This window comes from Patagioenas fasciata, chromosome 6 (assembly GCF_037038585.1).
Source record: "Patagioenas fasciata isolate bPatFas1 chromosome 6, bPatFas1.hap1, whole genome shotgun sequence".
NCBI lineage: Eukaryota > Metazoa > Chordata > Aves > Columbiformes > Columbidae > Patagioenas > Patagioenas fasciata.
In genome coordinates this window covers 31750273-31761488 of record NC_092525.1, presented here as the reverse complement: position 1 = coordinate 31761488, position 11216 = coordinate 31750273, and the positions used below count along the sequence as shown (strand labels likewise).

General features: G+C 38.8%; 1 protein-coding gene across 1 annotated transcript; it reads right to left on the bottom strand.

Moving 5' to 3' along the window:
- Positions 1–2481: 2481 nt before the first annotated feature.
- On the bottom strand, positions 2482–11169 carry TMED5 (transmembrane p24 trafficking protein 5). The gene is made up of 4 exons (XM_065842206.2): positions 10916–11169; positions 8556–8653; positions 7756–7939; positions 2482–5516 (listed from the first exon to the last, which is right to left on the bottom strand). Exons 1-4 carry the CDS (start codon positions 11105–11107, stop codon positions 5298–5300), a joined length of 693 nt encoding a protein of 230 aa, XP_065698278.1. The 5' UTR covers positions 11108–11169; the 3' UTR covers positions 2482–5297.
- Positions 11170–11216: the final 47 nt, after the last annotated feature.

Below are 11216 nucleotides of genomic sequence, written 5' to 3'. Positions count from 1 at the left end.
CCTTCCTCACACAGCTGTGTTCCAGTTTGACAGGTAGCAGATGGAGAATGAAGGATATCTTGTTTCTAGAAACTCGTCACGCTGTAAGGGAAGAAAGGGACTTGTGAGCTGTGTCAGTTCCAAGTCTCATTAACTGTCCTCAACTGTAGCAATTGAAAGCATGAGAGATGATGATGTTGTTCAGATGATTCTCATGAGAGTTCAGCAGTCTAGGTGTGTTTACTGTTGTATTTTTTTTACCATTTTATTTGTCTTTATCTGTGACAAAAATCAACAGGTACCCAAAGTAAACTGTTGGTCTTGAAGACAAGATCTTACAATAAGGCATATAGCTTTTGATTTGCTCTGCAAGAATTTAGGAATGTGGTGCTTTCTCCCCTCTGTGGTGGCATTCCTCTTGTCCAAATAGTGAGTTCCTGTGGTAGGGTATTACTGCAGCAAGGGGAAAGCATGGGAAAGGAAGGGGTTAACATAAGCAGTTTCTCAGCCTTAACTAAAGCTGCATGTCTCCTGCCTGTGCCAAAAGTTGGTAATTTTTGACATTAAAAACAATCTCAAAGGTAATTGTTCTTGTAGGGAAGGCACAGGAACTGTTAGTTTTTGAAGGCATCAGATATAGCTCAATCTACTTGGTCCCAGGCTGTCTTAAGACTCATTATCTCCAGCAGTTACTTAGGACAGATTGCCATGTAAGTATTTATTTTAAAAATACTCAGGAAAGGGAAAAAACTGTAACTGCTGTGGCTGATGGAATGAGATTTTTAATGTAATGGTGCCACCGTACCACGTGGCCCTGAACTCCCAGGATAGTGCTGCAACCTGCCAAAAGAGCCAACTGAACAGGCAGTGCTGCTCTGCAGGCACAGGAGATGCTGCTGTGAGCTTGGGCCAGTCTGAGGTGCGCATGGTGTGTTGTGTGTAGAAGGTAAGGCAGAAGGTGTTGCCTGTCATGGTTGAGGGACCAGGAAAGGGAACTTCTGCAGGTGTTTCTGATGTCTGGCCAAAATGGCTTTGGAGAGTTTTCACTGCATGTGTACCTTTTCATGTCAAACCACTGTTTCTTCTACCATTAATTACACAATCTGGCAGCATAACATTGTACCTTAGTATTTTATTTTATCTACTTCATACACAGTACAAGAAGGAAGTTCCTGTTTCATTATTGAAACAATGTAGTTTGCAGGCTTCCGGGCTGGCCCAGGTTTCTCAGAAGTCTTATGAAATGGTAAACAAGCTTGGATTTGTCATGTGCATTAGTTGATAAAGCTGGAAAAACTGCTTCAAAGTTCTGAGCTTTCAGTCTCAGGATCTTCCATATTCTCTTATGAAGAATGTGAAATTACTTACATATTAGTAATCATAGTAACTTACAGGATTCTTAATTGCTACAGTTTGATATTCTGTGATACTAGTTTCCTGTTTTCCTTCTGTTTTTCCCTATGTTTTTAATGTGTTGGCTATACCAAATCAGAAATGAAAATACATTGTGAAATTGTTTCTTTAGAGGAGAAAAATGTAAGAGTTACTGGAAGCGCTCAACAGGTCATCAGATTGTCTTGACATGTTATTCTAACTTGTATACATGTTTGTGCATTTCCAACTAACACAGGTACGTAAGTCACATGAAACTAGGAGAAGAGTTTTAAAAATTTATTTTTCAGCAGCAAACATCAGCAGACAAAGTACGTTCTGTAAAATCCTTTCTAAAAAGAGTTTGTGAGGACAGATGACCACTGGGTTAGAGCAGTGAAGTGTTTTTGAAGCTCAGTTATCATTTGCTGCCGTCTGTCTGTGATATCACAAGTTTACAAATTCCCTTAATCTGTTCCTTGGGATACTTTACTGTTGGGTTTTTTTTTGAGGTGAGAAACTTGGGACTTTTAGTTACTAACAAATAACACTCACCTAGAGAAACAGTTTCCCAAAGTTACAGGTGCTGATTTAATACCAAACTATCTTGATTTAGGCTGGCCTGAGAGTCTTACTGTCTCTTGTTTTGAATGCAGAACTCTACAAGTCTCAGTAATATTATTGACCGCTACAATAATTTGCTCAAGACAGTACCTGCTATCCCTCTGGAACTGTTCCTAATCTTATTGTCTGCCTAACTGGGAGCTATGCTGTTCTGCTTAATAAGCTGCAGGTGCCATATGGAATAGAAGTATTAAGGTGCAAATATTGGGGGGAAAAAAGAAAAGGTTTGTACCTGACATGCATCTGATAACTTCAAAACTAAGTGTATTTTCTGTTACAAAGATCGGAGGTTGGTGTCATTCTGATCTGACACCTATGTAAATCTTAAGTTATTTGTACTGATAAAGTTGATTTTTGGGTTACAGTAAGAACAGGATTTGAGTGCTGCATAAGGAAGAAACGAAAAAGCTGCATTACTAAAAAAGTGTTTGTTAGCGTAGTATCCTTGATCTTTTGCAGCATTCATAGATATAACATTCTTCCTTTGTTACAAAATAAACACAAACACAGGTTTGAACTTTATTTATTGAAAATTTCAGTTTTGCATAATTTTATTCAACACCTGCAAGTCTTAAAACATTTAATTCTGAATAAAAAGTCCATTAAGAAAAAAGTATATTCTTCTCTGTAAATTTTATACAATCAAAAACAATCTACTCTTCAAAATCCTAATGAAATTTTATTTAACTGCAAGTTGAAATGCCAAATTGTTCACCTTTTATAAACATATTCCAGCTGCCAAAGTCAAAGCACAGTTAGCCTTCTAGTTATTCCATTTCATTTTCTGTAAGGAACCTTGAATGGGGAGAAAATACAGAGCTCTTAGTTGCAAAATAATAATTTCTTCCAGATGAACTCCGCTGCCAATTGTTTTGTTATTTTCCTTCTAGCAGAGCCTGCTATGTGTAATCGGAGAAACCGCTGCAGTTCAGTCTTGTGTCTTTGATCAGAAGTCTGCATTCATTAGCAGCTGAAGCTAATACCCCAGGCTGTTTCGCCACCGGATTTATAACCACAGTCAGGGGCCCAGCAGAGCAGCCGGGGAACCAAATCCCCTGAGGTGCCCTTGCAAAACTTGGCAGAGCGCACCTAGTGGAGGTCTAAGCTGCAATCTAGTTGCTTTGCTGTGAGAGGTAGATGTCTTAGTCGCAGCTTCACAGAGCTGGTTCAGCATTTTGCAGATGGTTTGTAGCATCACGCTCATGGTGGTGCAAGGGAAGATCGCTCTCCTCTTTCTTCTAGCGAATAGGGCACAGCCCTAAGAATCTTATTTGCCTGTCCTGAAGGAACCTGATCAAACCTTGCAAGTTGACTTCGGTAAGCTTTGGCTTATGCCCTCATGTAGATATGTGGTATATTGGTACTGGGAGATGTCCAGGGAAATGGCAGAAAAATATTTGCCACTCTAGCAGGAAGAATTGACTTTTTCTAGGCTTGTTCCTGATCACAGACATAAGCTTTCTAGTTCCAGGCAGTTCAGTATCGAAAGCAGCATGTGGAAAAAGAAAATACCCGGAACCGTAAAGAGAAACAATCTTACTTTGGACAAAGCTTTGCTGAAAAAAAAAGGTAGCTCAACAGCCTTTGAGCATTCAGAGCCCTCTATAACAAATTCTGTGAGGAATAATACTTCTGCTTATAAAAACTATTTAGAAATATTATTGCTATATCCCATTGTCTGAAGTTAAAGCTGAAGTGCTGTTTCTATGTACTGTAGCACTTGCTAGCATCTGCTTCACTTGAACAAAGTGTTTCTTCATGCAGCTATTGACCCTGTTTTATCTCCATAAAATCATTTTTAATCACAGAAAGTCTCAAAGTTGTAATTCTGCTGTTCATACCCAGATGACCCAATGACTGGCAGAACACTAATACATATACACTTTTTGAAAAAGTGGGGTTTTTTTAAAGAGTGTTTTTTTTTTTTTTTCATGTGACAAAATGTAGTTTAACACATTTATACAGGAAATGTCAGTGACTTGGCACATTGTAAAAATGACTAACTTTGAACTACTAAAAACGTTAATTCATGCACACTGGGGTTTTGGCAAAAGTTTGCTCAATTTGGCAAAAATACCCTCACTATACTCTTAAAAGCCACTTTGTCTAGAAATTACAAATTGCTGATCTGAGGATAAGCTTTGCTTAGTTAAGTGATATTACATATTCAGTTGAGCCTAAAATTTGAAGCTTGTATTTATTGTTCATGTAATTCATGCCTTACTCATATAAAGAGCCAGACAGGAAAATACTGCACTGTACTTGCACAGCTCAAAGGCTTACGAGGGACAGCAAACAGGGAAAGTTTAGGTGAACAGCTTTGGTTTTTCATGCCTGTGTAAGTCACCCTATTCACTGCTACGTTAGTCATTGATGTAGTAGACAAAAACAAATAAAAAATAAGTTGGCAAATAAGAGGAATTTTGAGCTTACAAAAATTAATGTGTAGATAATGTCTTCACATACTGTGACACCCCCCTTTAGGAAAGGGAAAGAATAATATGGAAATCAGTTATTGGAAAATTATCTATTACATGAGGTTACAGTAACTAAAAGTTTGCAAAGCATAATTCAAGGTCTGTGTGCATTTCTTTGTGTATCATATGGTCACTGTCTCTTGAATCTCATGTGACAGTCAAAAAGGAAAATAGGGTTGTACAACTACAGGACAGAAAGATTTATGAACAGGAATTGCACCTATTTTCTCCAATTCTTTTCAACACTGACTTGATATCACATTGACTGTGGTTATTTAAAGTGCTAATGTTAGTCATCCATATATAAAGAGAGTTGTCATTTTGTTCTTACATGTTAGCCCAGTGTTTCTCCATGACGCCGTACAACAAAAGCTGAGGATTTTTAAAAACATGTAACTCTGAAGATAAATGACAGTAACTACACACCACCCCTGTGGGCCCCAATCCTGTAAACACTTAGGCACATATGTCAATTCACTCAATGTTTAACAAATAAACCAATGTCTAAGTTACCATGTAAAGTCTTATGTGAACATGAAAAAAAAAAAGGCGGTATTAACATTACCTTGCACATGCACCAAGCATCCTTGTGCACTTTGCTGAAGTTAGTCATTAACAAATGCTACAAGTACAAAAATAGTTAGTAGCACTTGCAAAAATGGAAGAGCTTAAGGGCAAGGCCTTTTGTTAAAAAAACCCCAAAATAACTAAAAAGCCCACCATGAATTGAAAACCTGATGTTTACTGCCTGTTCAATCTGAAAGGTCATGTTTTCATTTTTTTTCCTTTACTGTGGTAGTTTATTGCTTACCCTCTCCCATTATATTGTTATGGTCATACCGAATGTTAAGTTCTACTTTTCCTCTTCTCTTCAAAGAGACTTTTTAGCATGTAAACCTGAACCGCTGATACCACCACCATGACTCCCAGGTTGACCATGGACCAGAAATTCACTCGGTCAAAGTTGCTTTCTTGGATATTTCGATCACGAGCTTCAAATGCTCTGAGCAGGGTCTGAATCTGGACACTTTTGCTTAATCTGGCTTTGACACTGTTGATGGATTCCTGATAAGCAACAAAAGAATATTTGTAGAAAAAAAAAAAAAAACCAACAACCTTTAATTAAAGTATAGCTTGCAACACATAAAATATTAATACTGTGTTACTACCTATAATGTAAGTTCTTGCTCTGAAATTGGGTCCATCTTTTTGAAACACCCTGCAATTTGTTTTTTCCCTTTAACAGACTAGGGAAGTGAGACAGAAATTAAACCTAAAAGAGTTGTTTTTGTTTGTTTTTTGTTTGGTTTTTTTTGTTTGTTTGGGGTTTTTTGTTTTGTTTTTTAATATGCCATGTATCTTGGAACTGTGATTCCAGGTATTCACACAAGTAAAAAGCTGTGATCTCTACCGAAGGAGTCTCTAAGCAAGGTACAGAGCTGCAGGCAAATGTAGGATATTTTTTTCCTGCTGGATAATCAAATGAAGGCACTTTTTAATTCAAACTTCCATGAGGACTCTAGCTGTAGCAAAAGAAAATTAGAACAATAATCTTATATTTTCATCTTTCACGCTTTCACTGTGGTGGCTATAAACTGCCACTTCACCTTTGACAGCATTTCAATTATAAATCAAAGGATGTGCACTGTGTCTCTGGGAACCAGAGGAAATACATGAACACTGGGGCCACAACAACAGCAGCTCAACATCCACTCCTTATGCTGCATTTACAAAGTAAACAAATGATGCTATGATCTATTAATGTTTAATCTACCACATAATAGTCACAACTTAAAAGCTCATCTCATGAAGTGCTGACTTATGTTCTTGATATAATTTTGGACCCTGAAGTAATTCTTAGTGAGAAGAGTAATGTGTGGACTAACAGGAAGCTATAAATTTAAAAAAAGGAAAAAAAAAGTTAAACCCAGCAGTAACATTTTCTCCATGGACATTTCCTCTATTGCATATTTAGCAAATATTTCAAAAGAGCTATTTTTGGAAGCCAAATAATTTTATGATGATATTAAAGTTCATATGTTACACAATAAGGAATATCAACACCATAAAAGAGCTTTAAACGTAAGACTAATGTTAATTTTACAAATATTACCTACTTTATAATATCTGCAAGGACCTCAAATAAAGACAAGTTCTGGCTTTTTTTTTTGAAGAGCTACCACTATGTACACAAGAAGCTATCAAATCCATTCAAAAATTTATTGAGATTAGTGTGAGAGGTATTTTCTTCACAATTTCCCCTATAAACTTTGTGTTTTCTAACTGTCTAAACGCCAATTTTAAAGATCTGGCCAGCTTTTCAGATGCCATATTTGGTTTTAACTATTTAAATGTGTATTGAACCCCTATAAAAGATCTTAAACATTAACTCTGTTGTTTAAAAACTTGCATTTTGTTTACTACAAGAAACAGAATACAAACAATGTCCTTCTCTACACCAGTGTCTTCATTAAGTGTTTGTGCATGGTGGTTTGGGTTTTTTGTTTGTTTGTCTGCAGCTATGAGCAAACAAACAATGGCCTACTGCATCCTACCAAGCACTAACACCACCAAATAATCCTCTACTTCTAAAGTAATCTCGACATTTAGTGATCGTGAAAGAAAATAAAAGCTTTGAGTCGGCAGTAGTCTTCATCCTACATCAAATGGAGTCTGCGTACAGTTTAAGCAAATGTTACCATTCATAGAGTGTCTGCAGGAGTGAACCTGCAGTGGAGTACAGATTAACTCCTGTCCTGGTTACTAGTTTGAAAAGATGGAAATAAAAATGTTGGGGAAAAAAAACCTAATAAAATAATGTATAAATTACTGAAGATAGAAATATTAAACCGTATACTATTTGGAGCACTTTTGCAAAGGTGAGAAGAGGCGGCTGAGCCAGTACTTTATTTTCATACATGATGAAAATCTACACAGTGATTCCAACTACACTGTTAGGATTAAGCAATATGTTAATATTATAAATACGCATTTCATTGCTGCTAGGGAAAATGCCCCATTTCAGCAGAAGGAATAAGAGAAACTGGATTGGAAACAGAGTGACTCTGAGTGCTATGCAGTTTCTTCTTGCTGATCATGGGGTCTTTCTGAAAATACTGTCAAGGTTCTGTGTGGAAGCAGGAGATCCACAGTGCGAGGCTTCATGTCTCAGTAAAAGCAATATATGGAAATGGAATAATTTCCAGGATGATGCACCACCAGACCAAGGCAGAATGGCTAAATGACACTGAGGGGTTTTTTAAAAGGTTCTTTCATTCAAAAGAGTTAAAGATCATATACTAACCAGAATGTCTTCCAGTTTCATATCTAGGAGATCCGTGCCTGTAACATACTTCTTCCAGTCTTCCTGATCTTGTCCATCTTCTCCCATATTGTCCAGAATCAGTTCAAAGAAAATCACCTTTTCAGAAATAGTACTGAATGTGTTGTCAAAGCAGAACATGTAATCACCATCTTCTGTTTCCACCCTGTGTATAAAAGCAAAATATAATCAAATTAACTACAGTTTTGTGCTGGATAACCTTTTCATATAAAAATAAGAACTCTAAAGACATATTACAGATTGCAGACAGAGCAAAACAATCTCACTGACTCTAAAGGCTTAAAACAGCACTTTACTTTCATTTGCCTTTATCAGGAGTTTGAATCATTGTTAATCACGACAAAAAAAGCTATAACATGAGTGGAATTCTTACATTTTATAGTACAATTACAATAACTACATATGTTGGTAGAAGACTGGAAAAAAACACAGGACTTTTCAGCTTATTATTTAGATGACCTACAAGATATTTTGATATTACTAAATGTAGAGACCATTTTCAGCTCCACAATAATTATTTTTGTTCACTGACCATTGACAGCTATCATTAAAACAAAAATATCCTTCACTTCATGATAAAATCCATGTAAAAAGTACTCAGTGTTTATCAAAAGGTAATGGGTATTCTCAAACTGTCCTATTAGAAAGTCTTTTGTAAACTAAGGAATAAAAAGTACTCAACCTTTATTTTAGTTATATCTGTTAGAGAAACCAGAAGTTTTACATAAAGTGCTTTTTAAGTTTGAAGATTTTAAACTTACGTATGAACTCCATCTGATTTTCTTTCCTCAAAAACTAGAGTTTCACCTTTTGGAGACAGTAGATGAAAATCAACATCTAATCCTGCTCCATCTAGAACCTGTGAAACAAAGAAAAACAAACTTCCAGCCAGTGAAATTCCTGTTTGCATTGCTGATGGCAACATTTTTATGCAAGGCGAACGTTTTTAGGTAAGGGAACTGACACAGAATCTGAAAGCTGAATCTGAGTTCACACCAAGTTAATTGGAAACAGGTGAAAAACTGGTTCAACCCAAAAGCATTTTAGCCATTTAAAATCTTAAACTAAAATGATCTAATCATGCTAGGCTGGACTTATACTGAACCTTTCCCTTATAGTTTTTAAGACTGCATACAATTTTATCAACAGGCAGGGTTAGACAACCTGTAAGAACACCAACAGATGGCTAAATCAAGCATTTCTCTGGCAGACATCATCGATGGGTAAGTACCAGTGCTAGGTCCAGTGGTAGAAAAGAAACCATATAACAGAGATGTCATATTTATGTATATGCACATATATATTTGTACAAGAACACAACCTATGCTGTGTCATCCCCAAGATCTTTTATTGTGTGAATTAACAGCATAGATGACAGGAGCAGACTTACAGCAATCCAAGAACCACAGACGTTCTCGCATTTTTATGGAGGTTTAAGGCCTGAATTCTCCCAGGGCATTCTCACTTCCCAAAGGGAGAGGGAATTTAAGGTATTTAGCTTCCTAAGCTGATCATAAGTGCATACAGTATTACAAAGCTGTGCTGCTTTAACCGTATAACAAGACTACAGTTGTATCACCACATTTGTTGTGTTGTAGAAATTCTCTATAGGGAAAGCAGTAAGTGCATAAGGGGGCAGAGTGGGATCACTTTTATGACATTACTAAGGCCCATGCTAGGGGATTTTTTTGTTTGCTTGTTTTCCAGTGAGCTATTTGAGTATAGTAGTCTGCTCCTGCAGAAATTGAGGGCAAAGTTTACACCGACTCAAAGTGACACTGGAGACTTACCAAAAAAGGGGAAAGGACGATGACAATTAGTAGCTAATGGCTGATCAAATTAAAAACCATACGTAGTGATACACCTTTAGGGCTAAACACCTAGAACAAAACTTTATATCTGTGTTTATTGCACTATGCCTTTGGAGAACAACCTGCATCTCTGTTAAATATTCCTATGTTTTAGCCACTAATAATTCAGGATAATTAAGTACAAAATAAATATATATTTCCAGTAACATACAGAGCTCCATTTGTACACATTCAAATATAAAGATGAATTGCTACTGTTAGCAGCTGTGCTGAGAAATTTACGCCCAAGTAGAAATAAGTTCACTGTTATACCTGTTAGTTCTCTCTAAAACATTTTTTTATTATGATTAAAAGAAAGTCCTACTTTGTTGGTGCAAAATAAACTTCTGTATTTCTTAGACAAGGCTCTGAACAAAGCTTGGACACCTCAATCTTTCTTGTTCAGTGCTGCATGTAACAATAACTAGATAATAATCAAGAATTTCAACATTGTATTTTTAGTTGGGAAGCACAGAGGAAAAAAGCAGGTGGGTAAGACAGATCCCAGACAACTCTGAGGCACAGTAGCAGGATGGGAAAATATTCACTGCAGCTTCTCTCACTGCGCCTGTTCTACTCAAAAAAGTCTTTATTTTAAGGAAAGAAAAAAAGAAAAAAAAAAAAGGCCAAGATCTTTCCCAGAGGTATCTGGGGAACTCTGCTCTTCCCAAGAAGGGCATCAAGACCTTAATGTTAGTCTGTTAAATAAGACTATTTCTGAAAAACTTTCATCATTGAGATAAAAGGTGTTTCATATCAACACAAAGGTAGGTGAGAGTTTGTGCATCAGCAACAACTCTGTTGGTGCTTTAGAGCCACTGCACAACGTCACAGCCATCAGCTTTCTATATCCTTGCCGTTTTAAAGGATGGCAACCTGAGATCTTATAAAGCAAAAAAAATCTACTAGAATTTTTTTTTAAGTTGTTAAACTATTTTTTTCTCCCAGAGATACAGTTTTTAGCGGTGTGTACCGGCAGCGCGGACCCGCAGCAGCGCCCAGCACCGCGGGCGGCGGGGCCGCTGTTGGGGAACCCCAGCGAGGAGCCCCGGGGAGGGCCGGGCCGAGCTGCCGCAGCAGGGGCGGGCGGTGCCGCCGCTGGGGCACCCTCGCCTACGTAAAAGGAACCGGCAGCCGAACCGCCCAGCACCGCCCACGGCCCGGGAGTGAGGCCACCGTGACAGGATGCGGCACCGCTCGGCGCCCTCCAAGGCTGCTTCACCGGGAGGCCCCTCGCCTCCCCAGGGAGACCCCGGCCGGCCCCGCCCCACCTGGTACTCCAGCTCCAGCGAGGCCTCCTTGCGCATGGGCTGGTAGAAGCACTCCTTGCGGCCGGCGGGGAGCGTGAAGGTGAAGTCGCTGTCCAGGGAGGGGCTGAACTCCGCGGCGCGGGGCGGCAGGAGCAGCGCCAGGCACCCGAGCGGCAGCAGCAGCCGCGGCCACGGCAACAGCAACCGGCCCATCGCGGCGGCTGCCTCCCGCCCTCCCTCCCACCGTCGCGGAGCGAGCGAAGGGCGGGCCCTGCCCTGCCCTGCCCTGCCCTGCCCGCCCCGCCCCCGCGCCGCTGCCCAA